The following is a 27,275-nucleotide window of genomic DNA, read 5'->3' as shown; positions in this document are numbered from 1 at the left end:
GGGGATATTTTCTTGGCACTAGCAAGGTGTACCTAATAAAGTGGCCAGTCAGTGTATACATTAAGGACATTCTTTAGTTGGCTTATATTTATTGCTTGTTGTTATTTTAGGGTACGCAACTTCATCTCCTATTTCTACAAATGGTGGCATGTGCCCAACAGGAACATTTTGCCCAGCAGGCTCATCCCATCCCATTCCCTGTACTCCAGGTATGCCCTAGTGTTCATGGTTTCTCTTCTCGCTCCTGATCTCTCCATCCCTTTCCTATCCCCCAGTGAGGTTCTTATCTCCACCACTGCATCCTCCTACACCACAGATAATGACTAATTTCTCTTCTTGTACTTCAGATGTCCCTCATTCAGTATCTCTTGGTTCTGTTTGTGGCTTTTGTGACCATCCAGGAAAGCATCTGGAGTTTGTGAGATTCTTCTGTGCATCCCACTCTTATCTAAGTAACTCATTTTGCTTTTGTTTGTTTTTTTATTTTTTCAGGGAAATACTGTGCACTCCCTGAGATGTCCGCTGAATCTGGTCTGTGTGATGCTGGGTTTTTCTGTTCAGGAGGTTCTTCTGTCCCTAACCCACAAAATAGAGAGATGGGAGGTTTGTGTCCCCCAGGTCACTTCTGTGCTGCTGGAACATCGTCTCCTTCTCCATGTCCACCAGGTGAAGAATGTACCAGCAATGTAAAAAATAAACTCTGTATGTATTATAGACTGACCCACAACCTCTCTGGTGTTTACAATCTACAGGCACATATCTGCCCTTACCGGGTTTCCAGTCTCCTCGTGATTGTCTGCCTTGTACAGCTGGATTCTACTGCTCAAGATGGGGGAGCAATGTCCCTGATGCTGAGTGCAGTGAGGGCTGGTACTGTCCTCTGGGGACTGTCTATCCACAGAGTCCAGGTAGCAATTATAACTTACCAATTAAATGTTATTTACAGCTCTTAGCTCATTCATTTACATGAGAAAGCAGAGTGGAGCCTAGTCCCTCTTCTGAAATCAGCGATGCTTACTGCTTGGACTTGAAGAAGGTGGTAGACCCCAAAAGCTTGTCCTGAAAGTTTGGATATTAGTGCAAGTATCACAGACAGTACTCAATTGTCCATGCTAAGAAAAAAAGAAAAAATCATCTATCTCAACACTGATAATGTTAGACAAGTAGTCACGCATCATACAGCCCTATAATAAAAATTAACCAGCTGAGGGATTTATATCAAAGGACAGCCCCCACCTGTAAAGAAAAGCCTCTATTACTATTCTTATGGATAAAAAAAACCCTCGTTGTTATTCACCTAGGTTAGATCATGTGTGTTCTGGTAATAATATAAATCTAGCGTTTTTGCCCTGAGCCTCAGATGAGTGACAGTGCTCATTCATACATACCTGATGAAAGGAAGAGTAGCCATACTGTACATAATAAATAAACGGATATTAATTTTTTGCAGCCTGAAATAGAAAAAAATATATATGCAGTGGTTTTCATGTTCTCAGCATTATCAGCAATATTCTTTTTCAGGTGATAATCTAGGATGTCTGTACTATCAAAAAATCACATATAATCTCAGGCAATTATTGGAAAGCTGCGTTTTTTTCCATTGTATGTTAAAGAAGAGGATACGCTTTATTGCAGAACCTACTGACCTTTCCTTCACTCCCACCCAGTTCAGCTGACAGGAGTGGGGAAAAGAATCCTTGTGAGATGTTGCAATTGGCACTTACAAGGGGCTGAGGACACTCCTGTGCTTCCAAGTGACAGGGTTGGGCCAATCACCAAGCAAAGTGGTGTCACATTTCAGGAAGAGTATTGAGTCACATACTCCACTACTGGAAGTGCTGGGTATTTGGAATTATGGAGTTGGAATTATGGAGGAGAATGTGACTCAGTACCCTTCCTTCTTGGTGAAAGTGGTGTTGATTTGCCTAATCTTGTCACTTAGGGATAGATAGAGATCCCTCAACCCTGTGTAAGGTTTGACTACATACAGAATCTCAGAGGTTACATAAACTTTCCTTTCATCTCTCCTGGCAGTTGAGCAGAGCACTGCAGGAGTAAATGAAAGGTGATTATGTGGTACTGGGGATGGGATAGGCGTTAAACCAAACCTGTTGCTTTCCCAAGCATGAACAATGTACAGGTTTGCTTTAAGCCCTTCAATTTTTACATTATGGTCATATATACTGTAATACTTCAGAACTTGGGAACGAGAATTTGTAAGCTCATTTGACCACAAAGGTTTTATCAAATCCCTAAACCATCTACAGTACGTAACTGAACAGTCTGATATTGTACAACATTTAAAAAATATCCCGTTTGTTTTCTCCTCTTGTTGCAGAATATCTTTGCCCCATTGGCCATTATTGTCCTTCTGGTAGCCCTGAACCTAAAGTCTGCACTGCAGGGCATTACCAGGATAAGATGGGGCAGAGCCAGTGCCAAATATGCCCTGCAGGGAAGTAAGTAACTATAACAAGTACAAGGAAAAACTAGACCTTTAATAATTGTGATATGTGTATACCGCTACCCTCGTGAGGGTCGCTGTGTTGTGGGTACCCCTAAGCTCTGCACAGCCAGGCAACAAATATTTGTCACACAAACTTTCATCCAAGAGACGGTAACCTGTCCGTGGGCTTGGTTTTGTTATTTTATTAGGGGAAATAACCTATAGGGTAGGGAAATAGGGATTATTGGATGTCCAGTTTGGCTTGAATCAATGAAGGGGACAGCTTCCTTCTTATGTACAAAAACAGATCCCTGACTGTTCTTTTCCTTGAAAGCTGTCAGTCTTTGCAGATCAGTAGCAACAGCCCTTTATGGGTGAGGAACTAACAGCTCCTCAAAAATCAGCTTAGCCTCATGTAACTGCATGCAGAGACATCTTCTCTCTCCCCCTGTAGAACTGCTCCCAGCTCCACAGCCTGCAGACACTACCAGACCTCCTGGCTGCTCAGAACATCTCCCAGGACAAGGATAAAAGGTTAAGTCCAGCGCTGTCCTTTAAAAGCTTGCTACATGTGGTAGTCTTACCCCTTATGGATCCCAGGGTGTGCTGATGTACTCACTCTGCCCTCTCTGCTCCCACTACTCCAGGTCTCAACCCCATTCACGCTGCACTGCTGAAAGTGTCCTCCTGAGCTAGCCCGAGCCCAGCCTGGAGGCTGACTCCACCCCCCGACCCCGAGACCTAGGGGACCACTCCCAAGCACCGATGGTCTTCTCAGCACTCCATCTTCCACCCCACTCCTCTGTCAGCCTGACTCTCCCATATGTATGGGCCAGTCCACCACTCTGCCAGGGCCTCCATCTTTGGATTGGCCAGACACCCATAAACATGCAGATGAGGTCTCTACCCCTTCCTTCTTACTGACTTCTGGATGGTTTTATGGTCCTCCAGATTCAGGAGGAGGTGATAGAGCCACAACCTGTTAAGTCATCCAGTTGACCTGCAGTAACCAACCTCAATCCAGACTCACACAGTTACTATGAGTCATACACAATGATTTTACCTGCCATGCACTACACTATTCTAGTAGCACACTAGAGGGTGCTATCTGTGTAGTGTTTTTTTCAGGTTACTAGTTTGATACTGCTCAGATCTCCTTTATTAAAGTTACTCCATCTTCCCTGGCTTATATGATTATTGCAAATGCCCCATGGTGACTGATTCTCTCTAATTTAGTGCAATTGCAGAAACTGGTGTGAATAGCTGGAAGTACTATATACTGTATAATATGATCAATATAAATGGTGTTAGCCTCTGCTTATTTCTAAAAAATATTTTGTGCTCATAGTCACCCGGTGAGGTCAAGATGGTTGAAGATGGTTATGTTAGAGTGAACTTGACTTGGCCTAAAAAGTTTTAAAGTAGCAACAGTGCTGATGTGTAGTACATTGTGATGTATCCAAGTATCTGTTTTATTCTTAAAATTATCTCAATGAAATCCCTTGGATCCTAGGCCCAGACTGTTCATAGGACATTTGCACTACGTCATGCCCCCAACAGTGCTAAATCCGACCCATGTCTTTTTAAATTTCCAGTTCCAGAGCCTCTACTACCCTCTAATGTTCTGGCCAGGGGCGGACTGACCATTTGGAAACTCGGACACTGCCCGAGGGGGCCTTGTGAGATGCCCCTGGTACCTTTTTCATAGGCTTTTTTGAGTTTGGGCAAGGACACAGGAGCCCCATGATCCCCTATTGCCCGGGGGCCCCATGAGTTGTCAGTCCGCCCTTGGTTCTGGCATTAGACAGCTGAATGTCAGAGTGGGATCTTTTGCTGAGAAGGATCAGGGCTCAATCTGGTTTTGAGCAGATGTCAAACTCCCATGTACAGTAAGGGGCTAGGATCAAATTGAGTTCCATAGGGATCAGCCTGAACAAGTTACCTGCAAGTACCACAAGGCATTAGGACTATTTTTTACTCTGAGACATTTTATGGCCAGATCAGGTTCACCTTCGCATAATATGAAGGTTATCACTTTTCTCTTTCAAAATATTTTGCTGCAATTGAAAATGTTTTGTGAATTTTGACAAGCTGATCCTCATTGATATATGTGGTTTATTTTACAGATTTTGTAGCTTTGTCTTGCTGGCAAATGAAGTTCTGGACAATGTGTCAGCAAATGTCCACATGCCCAGGGAATGCCCACTTGGGTATTACTGTGTACAAGGAACAATGTATGGCCACCAAACTCCTTGCCCAGCTGGCACATTCAGCAATAAAACTGGACTAATAAGCACTGAAGAATGTTCACCATGTCCTGGAGGCTGGTTCTGTGCCCAGCCAGGTACAGTTGTCATGTAATTAACCTGTTTTATAGCAGTGCTTCTATAGCCATCTGTTGTGCAAAGGTAGTATAGTGAAATATCTTTCATTGACATAAGTAAATACAATTTCAAGAATCATAATGCCTGATGGGGAGACCTGAGCTGTTTCAACAGGTTTCTTTGATGAAAAATATAATTTATCAAGTAACAGGTTGTACTGATGGTTACATTATAGTTAAAGAGACCCTGTCGCTCCCAAAGATAACCCAGCCAGTTGTCAACTGCAATAGAAGCTGTACAGTTATCTCTTTACCTCAAATATGTCTTTATCCAGTTTTTCAGTTTTACAATTGCATTTGTAGTGCCACCACCACAGGGACTGCTGGTCAGGGACCCAAAGATTGCCCTGACCTTGCAAGCCTCCCAACACCTCTGACACCCTGAGTTCAGACATCTTTCACAAGAAATCACAATTGCAAAGACACCAGACTGTAGAAAAGCAGCAGAGTATTTACTAAGGATTCTTAATTCAACAGACAGAAAGGAATGTTAATGCAGATATCTTTAAATATAAAATCGTTTTGGTCTTCACAAGTATAGTACACAGATATTCAATGTAAAGGAAATCACAGTGAATCAAACAGTGGTAACCAAAAGGCCCTAAAAGAACCTATGACCCCAGGTAAAATAAGAAGTACCTTTCTATGTAAAACTGCTCCCCTAAAACCCTGATGCCATGGGCCCAGAAATTAACAACACGATTTATAAGAACTCATTATGTGAACAATTCAATAAGCAAATTCTGAGTAAGAATTCCTGTTATGTGCCGGTTCACAAATATGTGGATTGGATGCGATCTGAACCGCATCCAATCCGCATGAAATGTGAAAAACATTGCTTCCTTTGGTTCCTGTTCACATATGTCCGGTGCACTAGTGCAGATTTAGTGCAATTTGAAAAAGAGTCATGTATGATTTTTGAGCAGTGGCTTCAGGTTCAGGTGTAGTTTACAGGCTATTGACGTCTATGGGAACTGTTTCGAAACCGCATATGTGTGAACAGGATAATCCTGAGAGCTAATCATGTCCTGAACCTGATGTAAAATACCTGACATGAACCGGTGAACGCCTACTATATCAGTTGTAAAACCTGAGTTTCAATCTACACCGCAGATGTGTGAATCAGCTACAGTGTGCACAGTTGTAATACACTGTCCTTTATGGGGGGGAGGGGCAAGGGTGGACTGACAACTCATGGGGCCCCCGGGCAATAGGGGATCATAGGGCCCCTGTGTCCTTGCCCACACTCAAAAAGGCTATGAAAAAGGTACCAGGGGCATCTCATGGGGCCCCCTACTGACCCCGGACCCTCGGGCAGTGCCCGAGTTTCCAAATGATCAGTCCGCCCCTTGGGAGGGGGAGTCCTTAAGGATTGCTGTGCAATGGTGACCAGCAAAAGTAGATAGCATATGCAAAGTGTTTCCTGTCCGCATGCAGTGTCTTTTGCAGGATGTACATAGTGTGGGATTCTGGCCATTCACCAGTCCTGATGGTACCAAGTCTCAAGGGAATGGGAGGTCCGGGAACAGGCTCTTGAAGAATCTGTAATCAGTGAAGGGTTCCTGACTGTGCACCTGGCAAGGCTGGGTTTAAGCTGAGCTTGTAACGGTAACAATGAGGGTGACTCCTGATAATCACTTGGCCAACAGGGAGCTGGTGATGGTTAACTACCTGCAGGTGGATGGCTCACTCACTGAAGACTCTCCACGCTGTCAGGGCCACGGTGCCTGTTGGCATTCTCCAGAGCGTCCGGACCCCTCCTCTCAGCTGAAGGCCATGGACCTCTTCCCCAGGCCAGGCTATTTATCTCCTCTCTCAGCATTCTTCTCTCTCCAGCTGGCTGGAACTTGTAGTTTATGGCAACACTGGCTCCATGTAAAACCCGGCTCTCTGGACTACATGTCCCACAATCCCCTAATCTCAGTAGTGGTCTCTGTCTCTCTCTCGATTCCGTTTATGCAAATAGTGGATAATTGTCTTAAAGTGATTGCAAAGTCTTGTTTTTTTAATTACAATCATAAAAAGGTTCATACTTGGCCAATGGCTCCTGCTGCTATCAGCAAAACCTGTGAGACCAGGAGAGGGGAGAGAAGACTTGTAGCTAGGCACAGCTCTGGATCATTAAAGGTTTCAAGTAAGTGTTAGGAAGGGGGAAGGGGGTAACATGTAGTGCAAGATTTTATAGCTTAATGCATAGAATGCATTACACTAAAAAATATCTAGCTCTTACAACCAATTTAATATAAAATTAGGGCGCAACAAGTATTGGCATCCCTGTGAGCATACCAGCATGTCCATAGGAAATGGGTCTTTTCTGGAACCTTACTGTCAGCAGCCACCAGGGTCTCCATAGTCATGATTTAATGACGTATCTGGGCTCATTCCAAAATATGTGGCAGAGATATCAACATTCAGTGACAGAAAATGGCAGTGACAATATCTCAAAATACCTTTCTTAATTTTGGAAAAGGACCCCGGAATAGTTGACAATAAAGCTTTACCTTGTAAAAAGCCAGAATATCTGATGTACACATAGTATTGTACAGTATGTGGTAAAGACGGCCTGCCAAAAGGGAGTGATTAAACGTCAATCCCACCAAATGTGTAAGCAGGTACCACATTGTCTGCGCACCCCCAATACAAGCTCAGTGTTGAATAGATGTGGTTTAGCTCAGTAGAGTCTGGTACCACAAGGAGATAATTTGTTCTTTTCTTGAAAATATGACAACATAGACATTTTATGGATGAAACATTTTCCCCAGTCTTCTTCAGAAAATGTCTTACTCTGGTGTTGGCTGAATGCATATCTCTCTGGAGGCGGGTGATGAGTGAAAACTTCTTTTTTCAGAGTTTGTAGCACATTGCTATCTGGCACTTTCTGGTGTGTAAGGTAGTGTGTCAGTGCTGGGCATTGTGGTTCCCTCTGCTTGTTGCTGCATCCTGTAGTGATATAGCAGCTGGTAGGAAGAAACACGGCACCATCTGGGGGACATGCTATCCAACGTCTAAATGTTTAGCAGTAGTTCTCCTATGTTCAAAAGAAAGCAAAGATTGTACTGACTACCTACCAAGTATTTGGCTTCTATTACAGAGAGCAGCTGGCTGGACTTTTTTTATTACGTATCAGAGTCACTTTAAGTTGTTTTGAAAATGACCATTGACTTCAAATAAACTACACAATATATAGGATGATGCATTAAACAAGGTCCATTATTGTGTAGGTCATAAGTTTACATTCCATTTGGAAGTTTATGACCCTATAAAATAAACAAGGATACTAAAAGAGGAAGTTTGCAGCATCCATGGTTATATTTGTGAACAATCGATCAGCACACAATGTAGCAGATTGACAGCCAAGTATTTCGAAAATACATTTAATTTTTATAGCACAAGTGCCATCTATTCTATATCCCCTAAATTACACCTGTAATGTTTGAAATGGATAAAAAAATTGTAGTGTACACCAAAGGTTTAAATATATATATATATATATATATATATATATATATAACTAATTTTTATAAAGCTAAGATGTACCCCCACATCCATTCAAAGTGCAGGATATACACAGGCTCTCTCAGCTCTGAAAAGCAGGGGGCAGAGAGCTGAAGTTACATCAGTGAGGAGAGCTCTGAAAGCTGATTGGAGGGAAGGGACCCACACCCCTTCACAACACAACACACAGGAGTAGAGCTGAGGCTGGTGATCAAGGCTGTGTCAGTAAGGGAATCTGATCTCAGCTATATGCCGTGTGGAGAGGAGATCGGCTGTGTGCAGTGCAGGGATGGAAGGAGGACCTCTGTTGAATACCCTGCCAGCAGTAACTCTGTCTTCTACCATGCTGATCCACTGCCCCCTGCCCTGCTGCCCCCTGTCCTCTGCCCTGCTAACCCCTGTACACTGCCTTCATATAACCCACTGTAACACTGCCCTACAAACTGCGGACCCTATCCTATGCCCTGCTAACCCCCTGTACACTGCCCTTCAAACTGCTGACCCTATCTGCTGCCCTAGTGACCCCCTGTGCACTTCCCTACTGACTCCTATACACTGCCCTGCTGACTTCGCATCTTCTGCCCCCTGACATTTTTTATTGCACCCCACATCAGACAGGCTAGATCCAGCCCTGAAAGAGACAGCGGTTTTTGGATGGAGATATTATGGTTGCAGCTACTTTGTGGATGTTTGAATAAATCAAACTGGAAAAACAGAGAATGGAGTGTTGTCCTCATTCATCTATCTTGATGATTCTGGGATTGATTTACTAAAGCAGTATGGCATATCTACTTTGTGTATGTTCGCTTAGGATAGTGAATAATGTTCCTTTAATTATCCAATCATGAGCAAGCAACAGGCTTGTTTTACCTTGCACATGATGGGTATGTAAAACTGAACACAGTATCACTTTATTTACCAACTACACTTTGCTACATGAAAACTTCTACTCCTTTAGTACATCAACCCCTTTGTTTCCTCACATATATATTAATATGTATAATAGTAAACCCATTCTTTGCTGTGAAACTTTATGAAGTGAAGAAGAGGTAGCCTTAATTTAACAAGAATGAAAAGGATACTTTTTAAATTTAGTTTACTGATATTGTTCCTCAGTCCAAGGATTACAAGCAATGCACACTATTTCTAGTATAGCTAAGATTACATACTTGGTGAGGTCTGACCTCTGGTGGAAAAGGTGGTACATTACACCCTGCCAAAAAATACCATTTTGATCCTTTTGGATAAAGGGGTCAATTTACTAATGGCAAATAGACTGTGCACTCTGCAAGTGCAGTTGCACTAATTTTTCCCAGAGCTTGGTAAATGTGATAAAGCTCTACTGATTTCCATTATCCCATCATGTGCATGCAATACTACAGTTTTTTTTATTGTCTTTGCATCTGATTCAGTACCCTGTACAAAGTGAAGCTTTACCACATTTTCAAGTTCTGGGGGAAATGAAAAGTGCAAAGTGAACAGTCTATTTGCCTTTAGTGTTTTCTTTTATCCCTAAAAAAGAGCAGTATATATTTGTAGATGTGAAGAAAGTGCTTTGGTAAGCTCTCAGAATAGACAACCACAATATAAAGCACTCACTTGAAGCTTGGGACAGTGTTAAATATTCTGGGAAATGAATATCCCCCTATGCCCTGCTGGCTTCCATCATTCACAATCCAATGTTCCCTCCATGATACACAGACTACATTCAAATGGTGGGTGTCAAAGAATCTATGATCTAATAACCCTCTCAAATGTAATTAGCTTCTCCTCTCTCCAGAATTTACATACAGACCTGTGAACAGAAACATTCCTATACCTACAGATTAAACATTTTGTTGGCTGTTCTATAAAACAATCTTCCTCCTTACAAACCCTAATGACGTTTCAACATCCTTGTTACCATGATCAATACGAGGAGAATGACAAGCGCATGGTTTATCAGTCCATGTATGTTGTAATAAGTTCCAAGTGGGCAGGGATAGTCCAGTAGGCACTAAGGGCAAGCTGTGATGAAGCGAATCATAACTGCAGTAGAAGAAACAAAGAAACACAGCGCAATAATATTTAATAAGAAGGTAAGTAGTAACTCGCATCTCTACACCCAAGACTCCACACCCATGCTTCATGGACATCTTGGAGACTCTGCCAAGCTTCACTACCCATGCTTCACATACATAGCACCATCTGCTGATGGACCTAGGCTATCTCCTCTCTGGATCAGTCAACTAACATCTGGCTACAAACATTTTACATCTCCACCATATGATCCTGTTTTTACATTCTAAGATGTGAGTTACTACTTACCTTCTTATTAAATAGTATCGCAGTATACACTTGGATGCGCTGTTTCTTGTTTCCATGATCCCCTAGCTAGGGGTACAGCCTCTACAATATACAATTCTCTGATGGAGGAACAGGCCCCCATTCCCCTTTCCATATTTGAAATATTGGGAGAAAGATCTTGGAGGCTAGAGTGAGAATATTGGAAATATATATGAGAAAAATATGCTCATTGTCAATTGAAACCTCGGCAATAGCATCTAATTACAAATGACTCATATGCTGGTACGTGGTCTTGCAGCTTTTGGAAAAATTATTTCAACTGCCTCTGATCAATTCTTCAAGGGATGCCAAACACAAGGTACCCATATACACATTTGGTTGGAATGTTCCAAAATTACCAGTTATCTAAAAAAAAAACAAAAAACCAAAGAATCTCTGTTAAGCCATGCTGACTGCAGCTAAACAAGTCCTTGCTAAAGCATGGTGTTCGTCCAATCCATGATTGAACAAAAAATGGTTTGGTTTCTCCTTAAAATGGCAGCAACGCTTAGAAACAAGCAACGCTTTGTTTATATGGATCAATTGTTATCTACCAGTAGCAGAGTTTGATAGCTTGTTATTGGACCTCTGAAGGAGTATTTGTAGTCCCTAAAGATAAAATGGTAGGGAGCCAGTCTCAACCTCATTCTCCCATTCCTTTTTCCACTTATCCCTAGCACCCCTCTATGAAACCCTCTACAATTTTCCTCCCATCTCTATCTCCTTAACTCTTTTGTTTCCTGCTTTACCCCTCTATTACTTCATAGTAGAGACTGTAAAATGCAAGCCACATTTCCCCTCTTTTTATATTTTTGCCCATACCACTGTTATCTTAGATCTAGGGCAGTGTTTCTCAACTCCAGTCCTCATGGACTCCCAACAGGCTTTTTTTTTAGGATTTCCATTATTTTGCACAGGTGATTTGATCAGTTTCACTGCCTTAGTAATTACCACAGCTGTTTCATCTGAGGGAAATCCTGAAAACATGACCTGTTGGGGGTCCATGAGGACTGGAGTTGAGAAACACTGATCTAGGGCAACAATTCTCAACTAGGGTTTCTTCAGAGGTTTCTATGGGTTTCATAAGCTGTAGCTGACTGAACTCCCATTTTATGATGCCTTCATAGTTCCAGTGTCGGCACCACTTGACAAAACCAGCTGCATGACACCAAAAATTATTTTATCTTTCTGTAGGGTGCATTCTGACCACCACTGTACAAAGGTACAGAGGCATTCTCATTGGCCATAATTGCATTTTAGCAAGGATTCCCCGAGATCTGAAAATGAGTTCCTATGAGGAAAAAAGTTTGAGTAAGGCTGATTTAGGGTACATCTCAACATGCTAGAAAAAAGTCAAGTCTTGGTAATGATCATAATATACATTCTGTCTCTTGACAACAACCAAAAAAGTCATGAAATTATTTTTGTTCGTACCAAACTATCAGTTGTTATGCATTAGAAATCCAAAGTAAATCTTTTTTTGCTTTTACAGGTCTTTCAGCTCCTTCGGGAAAGTGCACCTCTGGATATTACTGTACCCTGAATGCCCATGTGCCAAATCCGGTGGATGGTGAGAGTGGAGCTTTGTGCCCAGTTGGGTATTTCTGCCCTGCTGGGAGCCAAGATCCTCTTCCTTGCCCTACAGGTAGTTTCCAGCCATACCCAGGAATGTCCTCTCCTGATTCATGCTTGGCCTGCCCTCCAGGAAAATTCTGCAAAGGAGAAGCTTTATCCCTGATCTCTGGTCAGAGCCATTACTACACATTTTCCTGTATACTGTACACTTGTGTGATTGGACTGACGATCAACAGACTGCTCTCTTTTATTACAGGGAATTGCTCTGTGGGGTTCTACTGTGTGCTTGGAGCTGCTGTGGAGTCACCTGCTGATGGCAGCACTGGGGCTCCATGCCCTAAGGGCCACTATTGTCCTTCCGGGTCCACTGTTCCCCTGCCCTGTGGAAATGGTATGTACTGTATATCTCCACAATGGCTGATTTCTGAATGCTGGAGCAAAGAAATAAGAGGCTGGCATCCACAGCATCCAGATACATGTTAGTTGTCAATGTTGCATATTTACAGATGTCCATAGGAAAATTTAATATGTACTTAGCATAGATTGTACACATTTTATATTATAATATATAACTCCATGCCACAGTGTGTGCTAAAAAAAGTTGGCAACGCAATGCGACTAATGAAATCACTAACTTTACCAAACGTCAACAGGGGGCACTATATAAAATAGCTGTCTTCTGATATCTGAATGTGCTGCTATATTATACTGTTGTACAAGTATTTTGTGCCCATATACAGTTCAAAGAGATAACAATCATCCATTAACAATGAAGTACAAAATATAAAATTATAATAAAAATATAGTAAAAAGGGAAAAAAAGTCTGTGTAATAAGTCAGTAAAACATTTCTCTTCATAAGTGTGAAGACTTGCTTGATGCTTCAATTTCTCCACCACAATAATGTGTCCAACACCCAGTGCTACATCAAAGCTTAAATCACTCACCAGAACAATTTGACCTCTTTACTAGGAAAAAAGGGCTAACTGCGCTTGTTTTTCCATTCAGGATCCAGAGTCACGCAGGATATATGGTATCTACATCATTCCTTTCATTTGCAACATCTAATGATAATGTAGTGCAGTATGTTTATTTAAAAATTGTGTAAAACAAATTAAGGTATGCTCAAATTAAAATACCCTGGGTGATTCTGAATCCTGAATGGATAAACAAACATAGTTAGACCTTCTTTCCTAGTAATCAAGTCAAATTGATGGTGAGGTAATTGAAGTATCAAGCAAGTCTTCAGACTGTTGTATTGACTTATTACACTGACTTTTTTCACTTTTTTCACTATATTTTGATTATACTTTTTATAATATTTTGTACTTTAATATTAATGGATCATTATTATCATTATGAACTTTATATGGGCACAAAAATACTTGTATAGCACTAACCGTTAACACCTGCGCTAAAAAAATCCCCTATACTCCAGCAATTTGTGTTTAAATCAATAATACTCACAGTATACAGCACTCCTATAACAAATCATATACAAAATAAATGAAATTATATTAAAAAAATTAAAATGCATAGTTTACAAACTTATTAAAGTGCCAAAAAAGTCCATACAAAGTGTAGCTTTCTCTTCCTCCATAATGTATAAAGTGCTCCGTGCAAAATATGCAAATAATACTTGTGAATATCAGCAAAACAGTTCTTTACATTAATGGTTCCTTTTGTGCTTTACTCCACCACTGTGCACCACCACCATTCTAGAAAACTCACTTTGTAGCCATGGCCTTTCGCTTTATCCCCCAAGGGGGTTATACCACATCCAGGAGTCCGCCTCTTCTTTCTCACATTGTCACCAGGAACATTTTATAATCAGAGGGGAAAGAAACTCTAATAGTATAAAACCTTTTTATTAAACAACCATTTTTTACAAATACATAAAATCAATCAGTTTATGCACTCACATTAGTCTGCATTCTGCCCTGCACCCAGGTATCACGACAGGCTGGCTCCACTGCAGCCTAGTGCAAGCACAGTCCATTCCACCAATCAGGTGTTCTCACCACTTCTGGGTGCCTCTGCTGGAATGGAACAATGTCACTTCCTGTAGCTCCACCTCTTTAGCCTACTGCACCTGGTATTCCCAAGGCGGTCTCCCACCCAAGTACTAACCAGGCCCTACCCTGCTTAGCCTCCAAGATCAGGCACATTCAGGGTGATGTGGCCGTAGGCTATACCCTACAGCACCTGGTATTCCCAGGCGGTCTCCCATCCAAGTATTAACCAGGCCCTACCCTGCTTAGCCTAAAAAATCAGGCACATTCAGGGTGATGTGGCCATAGGCTACAGCCTACAGCACCTAGTATTTCCAGGCGGTCTCCCATTCAAGTACTAACCAGGCCTAACCCTGCTTAACCTCCAATATCAGACAAGATCAGGCACATTCAGTGTGATGTGGCCATAAGCTATAGCCTACAGCACCAAGTATTCCCAGGTGGTCTCCCATCCAAGTACTAACCAGGCCCAACCCCGGTTAGCCTCCATGATCAGACAAGATCAGGCACATTCAGGGTGATGTGGCTGTAGGCTATAGTGTACAGCACCTAGTATTCTCAGGTCGTCTCCCATCCAAGTACCCTACCAACAAGGCCCAACCCTGCTTAGCCTCTGAGATCAGACAAGTTCAGGTGCATTCATGGTGATGTGGCCATAGGCAGAAGACAATGGGAAGTCAGGCCATTTTCCTAAAGCTTGGGCTCATCGTAGGTGGAGCTACAGGAAGTGACGTTCTGTTCTGGTGGAGACACCCGGAAGTGGTGAGAACACCTGAATGGTGGAATGGACTGTGCTTGAACTAGGCTGCAGTGGAGCCGGCCTGTCATGATAATAAACTGTTTACCCTTGGTTCCCGGGCGGAATAGACTAATGTGAGTGCATAAACTGATCAATTTTATGTATTTGTTAAAAGCAGTTGTTCAATAAAAAGGTTTTACACTATTAGTTTCTTTCCCCTCTCATTACATAATATTCCTGGTGATGCTGTGGGTAAGAAGAGGTGGACTCCTGGATGTGATTTAACCCTTTGGGGGATAAAGCTCATAGACCAACTCTTAAGTGAGAGGTCATGGCTATCTGGTGAGTTTTCCAGAGTGGTGGTGGTGCACAGTGGTGGAGTGAAGCACAGAAGGAACCATTCATATAAAGAACTGTTTTTCTGCTATTCACAATTATTATTTGCATAATTTGCAGAGATCACTTAATACAGTATATGGAAGAAGAGAAACTACACTTATTTGGGGCACTTTTAATGAGTGTGTGAACTATGCACTTACATTTTTAAATATAATTTGATTTATTTTGTATATGATTTGTGATTGGAGCGCTGTATACTGTGAGCAGTATAGCGGTATAATATAGCAACACATTCAGATATCGGCAATTTTATGTAGCGCCCCTTATTGAGGTTTGGTACACATTTTATAATGTTAATGCATGTACCTCTCTTTACAACTAATTCAGCGGTCCTTCTTGGCTACATTATATTATATACTACATGCAATGTCCTGGTCATAAAGGCTTTTGACAGCCACCAATTACCCCTACTGGACCTAACGGGAATATTTGCTGAAAATTGTATGCTTTAACATACATTTAATAAACCACTTTAGCTTTCTTCCCAGCATTCTCTGGGAGCCATAACTTAGAAAAACATTTAAAATAAATAACGTTCTATTACTCTTAATCCTCCCACAAAAAGGAGGCACTCATTTGTGTATTCATTGAACATTTAGTGAGCCAGAAAAGGTTTGTGAATACTCTGAGAAAGTTAAAAGGTTAATAATTACAAGAAAAATAAGACAAGTCTTTGACAATAATATTAGTCTTTGACAAGCATTTAATAAAACTTGAATGTGACCTTTGGGAAGTATTCAGGCTTAAAATGACAGCTGGAACTTGATTACACTGTTCAACAGGTAAAAAGTTTTGGGCATAAAATTAGCTAATCTTACATAACTTTGGGGTGCTGAAAACGAAAATGACCCTAAAAAATGTTGATTGGCTCTAGTTTCCATGATATATTCACCCATCTAATGACGTAAGCCATTCAAAATTATGATGCAACTTCAGCTGCATATTGCGCAATTAATACTGGTGACCAATAGAAAATTGCATGTATACTGAGATGATGCAATATTAGCCTTTAATTGCATCACTTCACTGCATAAAAGCTGCAGTATCTGTAGCTGATTGTAGTTCGACAGCGTCTTTACATTTCGTTTTATGCTTATATAGGCTACTCAGTAATGCCTCGAACTTGTGTGAATAAAGCAGATAATTTCTGCTATATCTGCGGTGAAATAACTTTTATCTCACAAAAAAGGAGGATAACAGGAATGATTAAGAAAGCCTACAACTTGTATTTTGGCTGCAAGATAGGAGACCAGGACAAGAGCTGGGCACCACATATATGCTGCAATTCTTGTGGGACGGCACTGGAGCAATGGTTGAATGGAAAAAAGGCATCTATGCCTTTCGCTGTGCCAATGATTTGGAGAGAGCCAACAGATCATGTTAGTAATTGTTACTTTTGTATGGTGCCTCCAATTGTAAAAGGGCTAAATAAGAAGAAAAAGTTATCTGTGCACTATCCAAATATTCCATCGGCAATACGTCCAGTTCCTCATGGAGAGGGGCTACCAATTCCTAAAGCACCAGAATCCTTCGTGGTTGAGTCAAGTGAGGAAGAACCTGAAGCGTGTAGTAACGTGCAGTTGTAAGAGATAGCCCTTTCCTCGAATACAAGAGAAAAGCCAAGAGAAGCAAAACCGACACAAACTGAAGACAAAACTAGTGAGAATCCTAAGTATTAAAATGATTCAACTTAGCTTATGGCTATAATTTTTCTTGGTAATCCTATGCAATATATTATGCCATTTAGGCTTTGTTATGTAGTCAATATCACTTGCTTTATATTTGTGGAAAGACATCTATCTATATAATTATTGTGCATTATGTAGTCATTACGCCTATAGTAGAAAACTTTCCGTTTACAGAAAAACTAGAGCCAATTGACAAATTTCATTGTTATATTTGAACTCAGAATGTGAAATTCATTAAGAAATGGATCCTTTTGTTTTCAAAACTGGCAAAAAATAAAAATTTGTTGAACAGTGTTATTTGCCATAGCCAACACAAACCATGGCCGTTGTGACACATGTTCAATGACAATGGATTTTAGTCTTTAATTGATATTTTTCCTATTTTAATGTGATTAGGATTCTACCAAGACTTGGAGAGAGAATCCAGCTGTAAGATCTGCCCGGCTGGATTTTATTGTAACACCACAGAACAGGGTGGTAGTGTCACCCCCGAGCCGTGTCCTGCTGGCCACTTCTGCCCCAAGGGTTGTGACTCTGGAATGATGCGAAGATGTCCCCATGGTACATACAGCCCGGACAGACAGCTGAGTGCAGAGGGTTAGTCATTCTTAATGCTGCTTCTTGAACCCATTCATTATCACAATATATTGTTTTTATATTTTTGCAGACATGCTTCAGGCAAAATACAAAATTCACTAATAGGTATGCAGCATGAAATGCTATATACCGGTGTCTTCTTTCTGTTTTTAGGGGTATGGTTTGAATGTAGTAGTCCACAAATATGTCGGCCTATGCCATTGAATCAAAGCCCTTTTTAGACAATGTCCTGCTTCCACGTGCTTTAGATTAGAAAAAGCCATTACATACAATATAGTTTCTACCAGCAGTAGCCTTCCCTATTCACAGTCATCGTAGTTAAATTCTGAAGGATTTTGAATATGACATCTATACACTGTACATGCTTGTATTTATTTTAGGTAAATGTAGGAACCTAAACATCAGGGCATAAATTGGACCCAGAGTTCTCGTAATAAGAAAGAACACAAGCAGAGTTGGACCATCTTTTTGTTATTTTATTTAATTATTTTTTATTAAAGTTTCATTTAAAATATGACAAATTGTAGGACACATACCTGCTCTAAGGGCTCATATTCACTGGCAGCCGGGGGGGGGGCAGTTAAAACAAACCACTGTTCTGTGGTTTTACTGCCTTCCGGCCACCCACTGGAATTCTAATATTACAGTCTGGCAGGGCACTACACATGTCGTGGCAATTTTAACTTGGGATGCAGTATCTGGCAGGTTGCTTTGCCTGTCAAACTCTCCTGCTGAGACCAATCGGGCTGCACCACAACTACAAACCAAATGCTTGGCTCACAGTTGCAGTGTGGTCCCAAAATGTAACATTACAGTTCAGCAATTCAGAAAAAAGTAAACAAAAAACAGGCATCAGGAGGTGACAGTAGCGCCTCCTGAACACCTGTCAGCCACTGCTAAACCGCCCACCGTGGATCGCTTTTCAGAGGGTGGTAAGCATTACCTGCCTGTTTGAAAAAGCGATACAATACAACAGAACTTGCAAAAAAACAAGTTCAGATAACAGGTGAATGGTGAACTAGGTAGAATAGTGTATACAAGTGTTTACAAGTAGAGGGGAAAGACTACCCAGGGATAAGGAAACTGGGGGAAGTCAGGACAAGAACAGTAGGGAAAATAGGGGGGAGGGGGTGCCTAAGGCAGTGTGTCTGCAATGCCGTACTGCTGAAAATATTGGGTAATGAGAAAAACTGTCCATATACTAGTTAATTTTTGACTAAATATTTGACTAAATAATATTAGTACTAAATACAAATTTTTGTTTGCTTTTAGCATTCAGTTTGCAAATGAATGTAATTTCCCAAACGAAAATTACATTTACTATTAAAAATCTGTTGGTTCAAGAAAAAATTCCCATCCTGCTCCTTTGTTTTCCACCACAGGGACAAGATAATTCAAATATTAATTTGACCCCACTAATGATTAGAAAATCGAATGAACATTCTTAAACTAAAAAAATTTGAATTAAATTGTGTGCATAGCCAGCTTTAATCAAGATGGCATGTATGTACATTACACTGAATATTGTATACAAACATAGGTGTGCAACAGGGGTGCTCAATCTGTGGCCCTCGACCTCAAACTAGAGAAGTGTACTTCTATTATATACTTTCCAGTTTGATGCACTTTCTGAACACGCCAAAACTCCAGAATTTCAGAAAGTGCACCACACCCACAAGATATAATAAAATTATATGGAAAAACAGAGCTAACCTACAGTAAAGTTGCACGTGTGCTGTGCTGCACCGGTGGTGATGGTAAATCGCAGTGTATCAGTGTAAAAGCAACCTTAAAGGGGGGCTGAGGACCGTAAGGGCTCATTTACATTTGCAGTTTTGGGGGCATTAAAACCCCATAGTTGAGATGTATTTTTACCACACCCAAACCACTATTGTAGCATCAAGGATCACAATAGTGACCCCCTCTATGCTCCAGGGGGTCTGTGTGGCCTCCCTTTCACATTCTGTTTTACACTTGAACAGGAGGGGCAGCATATACAGGAATCGATCCTCTCCTATTTTCCTCCTGCAACAACTGAAAGTCGGCTTCTCCTCATCTCCCTCCCACTAGCATTCTGCAGCTGCAGGAGGAAAATTTTCATTATGCTATTCAAAATGTAATTTGATTGTGGCCTGCAACCAGTTACCAAATCAGTTAGGTGGCCCTCGCTCTTCAAAAGGTTGAGCACCCCTGGTGTACAGTACATAAACTTACAATAGGAGCCAAGGTGTAGTCTGTATTAGGAGAACATGATAGAAAGATATTGAGCTAATTTTTTTTAACCAACCAGCCCAAATGTTATAGAAACTCACATAAGAATCTTATTGGACGGCCTCTAAACTGACCACAGGAAGGTGCACTGGCTATTTAGCGTATTAACAGACAGTGGAGAAGGTTTTGACATTATTCCTTTCTTGCAGCTGAATGTAGGCCTTGCCCTGTTGGATATTACTGTGGTACTGAGGGTCTTCTGGAACCATCTGGATCCTGCTTGCCAGGATACTGGTGCATGGGGAGAGCAGAGATCTCCAACCCAACTGATGGCGTAACGGGAGCAGTGTGTCCAGCTGGGAAGTTTTGTGTCTCTGGAGACCTTTCAGGTAAAGCTCTTTGAATGGTAGATCCATCGGCTCTATCAGTAGTAACAACTTGATGTCAGATGTCCTATGTCTGCCAGGGGTGCCTGCATCACAAGACTGGACGAACGTACTTAACACTCTTTTGGGAGGTCAAACAGTTGTTGTAGAGTATAGGTATTCAAGCTCAGAGCTGTCTTATTGCACGGGCACTGCCCCCCCTTCCCCAGCAGGGGGAATTGCTTGTGGATAAAGTGGGTGATCAGTGCATTGGTGGGGGAAATAACTGGAACCAATCTGTGTGGCTCTCACTGCAGCAGCTGAAATCTCCTGCTCCCTCCAGCCTGCAACTGCTGCAGGGAAAGCTATAATAGTTCTAGTAATTTCCCTCACCTGCCGCACTGATCACCCCCTCCTGACCACTATCAGATTCTCCTCCACTGCCTGGGCGCCCCCAGTGCTGCCGGCTTCCCTTCTCTTCTCTCCCTCCAGCAGCTGCAAACACACCGAGAGATGTTCAGGATGGAGATCAAGGGAAGGGGTCAGCAAATATGTAATTTACTGGCCCCTTCCTTTTCTTAGTGGACACAGTGAGTGAGTGGTACCAACCCCTCCTGTGTTCATTCATAACTGAAGGATAATACACTGTATTTATTATGCTTCAGTTTATGAATGAATAGGAGCCTCTGTCTTCCATTCTTTTATCTTTAGTGCAGCTGAGGCTGCAGTAATGTACTGGGGAATGTGTTTCCTCATCCCCCTTTCTATCTTAAAGTCAGAATTAACCAAAGACCCCCCCCCCCAAAAGCATTGTAAAAAAAAATATAAAAAATTATTTTTAAAAATCAGGCTAAAATTTCTAAGAAGACTAAAAAGCCACACCCAATATATAGCATAATTTAACCACTGTTTGCTGCAGGTCACCATTACCCCGATAGGGGCCCCAGTGCATTACTTTGCCCAGGGGCCCACGATGCTATTAGGATGGCACTGTTTAAGCTGTGTTTTTTAGCTGTAAAGAAAATTAAATATTTGGGGTTAATCAGTAAAATAGTACAAAATATACAAAGTACAATACCCAGTCAGATTTAATTTTTTGAGAGCAGGAAAAGTAGTAGAGTGGAAAATAGATTGGCTGCTGATAATTTCTTTTGGCTGCTGACAATTTATTTTGCCTTCTGATAATTTCTTTTCTTTTCATGACTGCTCAATCCTGCTTATGTGTTTGCAGGAGATTGCCTGGCTGGATACTTCTGTGATGTTCAGTCATACCGTCCCAACCAATCAGTTTGTCCTCCTGGATTTTACTGCCCAGAAGGAACTACATCTCCTGTTCCCTGTGACATCGGCACCTTTGCCCCTCTCAGCAGCAACAAGGCACCAGAAGATTGTCAGCCATGTCCTTCCGGACATTTCTGCAATGGCAAGTTCTATTGTTGAAGTTCAATGTATCAGGGTAATTAAGACCTTTTCAAATCTGGTGTTTTCAAATAACGTACCAGATATGTTTGCATATCTCTAAATTGTGTTGAATAATTTATCATGCAGGCAAGGCGTAATATTCGGGGGGAAAAATGGGATTTCTCTGTACAGTCTGCTTTCCTCCTAATACTACTTTGAACTGCACTATACATGATTTCCGCTATGGTCAATGTTGAAGAGTGTAGCTACGGTATGGACAAAAACAAGTGAACAATCATAAAATGAATAGGAGTAAGGCCGTATAATGTAAATGAGAACAAAGAATAAGGGTAGAATATCAGACAATCATGGCCGGTGCTACCACTAGGCAAACTAGGCAGCTGCCTATGTTGCAGCCATGGCTGCTGGTTTCCCTACTCTCTGCCATGGCTGGATCTAGGGGGGTGCTTGGGTAGCCTACGCCCACCAAGATTTCAGTTGCACCCCCCCCCCAGGCTGGATTTTTCATGGATGCTGTGCATGACCACTGAATGCCTTCCTCCATCCCTTCACTCACAGCTGGGACAAGGGGAGAGCAGCCTGGAGCAGTGAAACCTGCAAAGAAGAAATGTGTTAGGAGAGGGGATTGGGGGGGGATTTGTGTTAGGAGGGGGGAATGGGGGGATTGTGCTGGGAGGGGGGATTTATGGGGGAATTTGTGCTACGAGAGGGTATTGTGGAGATTGCGGAAAAATTGTGCTAGGAGGGGGGATTGAGCGGGGTTGTGCTAAGAAGAGATTTGAGTGGGGAGGAAGAATTTGTGGTGGGAAGGGTAATTTGGATGGGGTTGTTCTGGGAAAAGGGATTTAGGGGGATTTATGCCGGGGGGGGGGGGTTGGGAAAAGGATTTGTGCTAGAGTGGAAAATTTGAGGGGAAAGAGGATGTGTGTTAGGAGAGGTGAAATAGAACTACTGGTAGAGATTTAGCTTTTTTTTTGGAGGGGGTAGGGGTGCAAGTAGCTGGTCTTGCCTAGGGTGTAGAATAATCTAGCTCTGGCCCTAAAGACAATGTGGTCTGCTATGCAGCAATACACATAGTTGACATTAGACTGAAGACCATTTTTTCACTATATTTTTCTTGTGAAGGAGCTGGCAAGGTGACGTGGCAAGGACTGTGTTCCCCTGGATTCTACTGTCCCCCTGGCCAAATATCTGCCAGGCCCTCTGCTCACCGCTGTCCAAGTGGATTTTTCTGTCCTGCAGGATCTCCAGCACCAGTGTCATGTGAGAGTGGAACATACCAATCTCTGGAGGGGAGAGACATTTGTAACACTTGTCCTACAGGATTTTACTGTGGACCCTCCAATGACAGTAAGTCATAGTTATATTAGCATACACATCATCATTTATCTTTTTTATCTATTGAAGAGAAAAATGTACCATCACTTCCTATTTTATTGACCCTCTGAATTTTCTTGACAACAGGCCTCATGTAGACTGGGCGTTTAGCCATGGTTCATGGGATCGAAATGTGCAGGATGAAAGCACAGGCACATTGTCCAGCCCCACTCACTACCAACAGCCTGTAAAACTCTATAGGAGGCTGACAGCTGTTGTGATGGACGGTGTATTGGGTGGCACTAGCGTTTAGCGCAGTATGAGACAAGGGATGAATGCCCAGATCGCAGTCTGTGTTTCAGGCATTTGTCCTTGGGCACATACTGTTCAGCCTCTCAGAGTTTACAGGCTGTGGCCAGCAGGACAGTGCGTGTGCCTTCTACTGAGATCTCATGCATCAGAGCTATATGCCCAGTGTGCATGAGGCCTAAAATTCTTGAAGCATCACACCCCCATCTGCTGCCTATGGCAACTTAAGGGGGGTGGTTGGCGGACAGCAAAAATGTGGCTCAGCTGCACATTTTTGCCACCCCAAACTGCACGTCTAAATGAAGCCTTACTGTAATGATTTTGCAATGTTTTATTTTGAAACTGATGTCCTCCTTTACCCTAGTCTCTAGCTCTGCTTTCTAACACTTTATTATTAACGTCCTTGAATACATTGATGATGACTCTCTTGCACTGTAATCCTATGTATTATTCCCTAGGCTTGGGGATATCAATGCCATCCCTGTGCCCTCCTGGACACTACTGCCCACCAGGAGCCAGCTTCACTACTGTGTATCCATGTCCAGCTGGAACCTATGGACCAAAGACTGGGGCTTCCAGTAAATCCGATTGTGAGGCCTGCCCAGCCGGTGAGAATACGGAGCTGACAAAATGACAACTGATATTAAAATAGAAGAAAATCCAAGATTTTTTTTGGGGGGGGGGTTATATTTACTGTACATGTAGAAAAAACATAACCACATTTTTGCTAAATACATAATTTGTGTTTATCATCAAGGAATAAATACACAAACAACATATTTATTTTGACACAATGTATCTTTGTTTTTTCTCATTGTCTGAGAATTTCCCAGATGTCACTTGTTTAAACAAAAGAGAAAAATCAAATCTATTCTGAAAATAATAAGAACAAAGGAAAGAGCATCACCATGATTGTACAGGTTGTCAGTACTTCACAGTATGTGCTGCTCATCACCCTCCTACCTATGTCTGTAAACCCGCCCCATTGCTATGTAAACACACTCTTTGTTTGCTAAGCCAATACTTTAGATTTCAAGCAGAAAACCAGATTTAAGGCATAGGATTAAAACTGAAGTAAAACCGTTTAAAGCTGAACTCCAGGCAGATATAAAGGATTCAGAATAAAGCAGCTGTGGATTCAATAAGAAGCCATTAAGTACTTTCTTAACCTTCTATTAATCTTCTGTGCATTAATCATGTAGTTTCATAGTGTCATTTGTTGCCCTATATACGTAGCCTGAATCTTCACATTCCTTTTCGTTTGTTTGTGTTCAAACATGAGGCATAGGGCATGGCACTGCACAGGTTAATGCACAACCTCTGTACTCTAAGAACAGACACTTCCTGTGAAAAAAAAACTACAAATCCCACAATCCTTGGGTGTATCATTCTAGTGTTCTTCAGGTGAGAGCTTAACAGTATTTAGTTCTGAAACAGACACAAGTAGGAAGAGCAATGAAGGGAAGAGATGCGTTTCATCACATTAGCAGTCCGGCAATTGTAATACAACACACAGGAAATGGTCCCTTTAATGAATCGGGACAAGTTATGTGAATGAATAAATGGACATAAAGGAATTGATGCAGCCGCAACATGTGAGCCCATAATTACAAGATAGGGCAAACAAACGACTCAGGGAATATAACTGCACCAATACCTGATTAAAACAACAAAACATTTGAAATTACACAATGCCTTTAAATGTTTTTTTTGTACAAGCAGTTCAAAGCAATTCTAAAGGTTCTTTTTTTTGTTTTGTTTTTTGGATAATATAATAATGTCCAGGGGCTGACTGACCATTTGGAAACTCGGGCACTGCCGGAGGGCTCGGCGTCAGTAGGGGGCCCCATGAGATGCTCCTGGTACCTTTTTCATAGGCTTTTTTGAGTTTGGGTAAGACACAGGGGCCCCATGATCCCCTATTGCCCGGGGGCCCCATGAGTTGTCAGTCCGCCCCTGATAATGTCTATATTTACCTGCTGTGTGTAGTGGTTTTACACAGAGCAACCTGGATCATCCTCTTCTCGGGTCCTCTGCAAGCTCTCCTGGCCCCTCCCTCCTGTCAGGTGCCCTCACAGCAAGCAGCTTGCTATGGGGGCACCTGCTGCTCTGTATCCATTCACTCTTGGAGCCCTGACTTGGACCTGCCCCCTCTCTCTCCTCGTTGGCTGACTGGCTGTGATTGACAGCAGTGGGAGCCATTGCTGTATCAGCCAATGAGGAGAGAGAGACCCAGGACAGCCGAGGCTGTCATCGCTGGACATCGCTGGATCACGATAAGGCTCAGGTAAGTGTTGATGGGGCTGGGGCAGCTGCTGCACACAAAGTTTTTTTACCTTCGTGCATAGAATGCATGTAGGTAAAGAACCTACAGCTTTTACAACCACCTTAAGTACCTTAATTTGACCTGGTATTAGCCTCTTGCAATCCACTGTACAGCACAGCTCAGACTGGGAGAGGAAGGCGCAGCATCAGGAGCTAATCAGCTGTGAAGTGTTTTATCTCTCTAAGGATTTGTAATTCTGATTCACTCACCTCTGCTATACTGTATAGGCAGGTTGCCAAACCTCCATTTACTAGTTCAGGTTTGCAGCTTCCTGTGTCACCCGGGTCAGTATCACCACACTGCAGATTTACAGTCTGGTGAGCAGGCTGGTGACCTAGGAGAGCTCCTTTGTTGTCAGATTTTATTCTGTTTAACAATGTCAATGATTTTTCTGTGTCTCAGGAATGTATTGTTCCTCTGAAGGACTCCATAGACCTACTGGATTTTGCTATGCTGGCTATTACTGCTCTCAGGGGGCTGTAAATCCTACACCAATTACACCAAGGGTAAGGAGATATATCCGCCTGTATATTGTAGAGATTGCAGTTTCCTCTTGTAATGCCTCATTCATAATCAGGGCTCTCATAGTGACCAATGAGACACTAAACGTTGGTGTAAATTTAAAAATAAAAATCTATTCAGTGTATTTAATCCTGACTCATAAAAGTCCCTTCTATTGCTCTCAGCCTCCTCCAAATCTGCCTTTTTTGGTGTTGTGATCCTCCTTCTGTTGGAGGTTGGCTATATTCAATTTATATGATCCCACTGTATGTAGGAAGATGGACTGTGGACTATGGGATTTGTATTGTACTTAGAGCAGTGTGCGTGACTGCAACTAATGTGCACTGCTCATTCCTAATAAACGAGACTGAGGGGGGAAAAGGAGAGATTTAAGATAAAAGTCAACTCCATCCCAAACTGATGTTATGCTTTTTGTGGTTACTGGCAAATGAAATATCAAACCATTTCAGTTCCACATAGTTACTGCAGCCATTAAAAGGCCAACCGATGCCATTGCGTCCTGTAGAAAAAAATGTGTAGAAGAATGTCTCATCTACATTGCTCAGCTACCCCCCAACAGGTGTTTTTTTCAACACTTCCGTTAGAGGGAAGAGCTGTGGCATGGTGTGCATGAATCCAGAAAATATGACATGTTGGAATGGAGGATGGGAGTTGAGTAACACTGGCATAAAATACACAAATAAATGAGGATTTAAAGTGGTTCTAAAGCCTTTCGTGATTTTAAAGCATTGACTTTTTTAATTAAAATAATTTGTCATACTTACCTACCACAGAGTGCAATGGTTTTGCACAGAGCAGCATCAATCCTTTTCTTCTGGGGTCCCCCGTTGGTGCTTCTTGCCCATGGGGCACTTGTGCTTGGTCGATCCTGAGTCGGGTGATTTGCATCTATCCAGACACACAGCCTGGCTTGGCCCCGCCCCCAGCTCTCTGCTCACAGGTTTTGACGGACAGTAGCAGGAGCCAATGGCATCCGCTGCTCTCAGCCAAGCCTGTGAAAGTGGGGAGAGGGGAGAAGAGCTGCTTCAGACATGCACAGAGCTGAATCAGGATCAGGCTTACGTGAATATTTAGAGGGGCGGAAGGAAGGATTTTTTTTTACCTTAAAGTGATTTTAAAAGTAAAAGGTTTTTTACCGTAATGCA

General features: G+C 42.1%; 1 protein-coding gene and 1 pseudogene across 1 annotated transcript in view; one reads left to right on the top strand and one right to left on the bottom strand.

Annotated features, from left to right (window-relative positions):
- LOC149459112 (uncharacterized) overlaps positions 1-27,275 on the top strand; it is a 243,337-nt gene that overhangs the window by 94,783 nt on the left and 121,279 nt on the right. The window contains exons 45-57 of the mRNA XM_089681623.1: positions 111-209; positions 493-666; positions 753-908; positions 2,339-2,459; positions 4,573-4,790; positions 12,142-12,393; positions 12,481-12,615; positions 17,458-17,658; positions 20,079-20,258; positions 21,466-21,657; positions 22,782-23,006; positions 23,741-23,890; positions 26,011-26,114. Of these exons, the coding sequence (XP_089537749.1) occupies positions 111-209; positions 493-666; positions 753-908; positions 2,339-2,459; positions 4,573-4,790; positions 12,142-12,393; positions 12,481-12,615; positions 17,458-17,658; positions 20,079-20,258; positions 21,466-21,657; positions 22,782-23,006; positions 23,741-23,890; positions 26,011-26,114 (2,207 nt within the window). The remainder of the gene's footprint in view (positions 1-110; positions 210-492; positions 667-752; positions 909-2,338; positions 2,460-4,572; positions 4,791-12,141; positions 12,394-12,480; positions 12,616-17,457; positions 17,659-20,078; positions 20,259-21,465; positions 21,658-22,781; positions 23,007-23,740; positions 23,891-26,010; positions 26,115-27,275) is intronic.
- On the bottom strand, positions 14,651-14,769 carry LOC149459113 (5S ribosomal RNA; annotated as a pseudogene).

The sequence above is a fragment of the Staurois parvus genome, unplaced genomic scaffold, assembly GCF_062004578.1.
Source record: "Staurois parvus isolate SC_StPar_1 unplaced genomic scaffold, SC_StPar_1.0 ptg000274l, whole genome shotgun sequence".
Lineage (NCBI taxonomy): Eukaryota > Metazoa > Chordata > Amphibia > Anura > Ranidae > Staurois > Staurois parvus.
The sequence above is the reverse complement of the archived record's forward strand: the minus strand, read 5'-3'. Positions and strand labels throughout refer to the sequence as shown.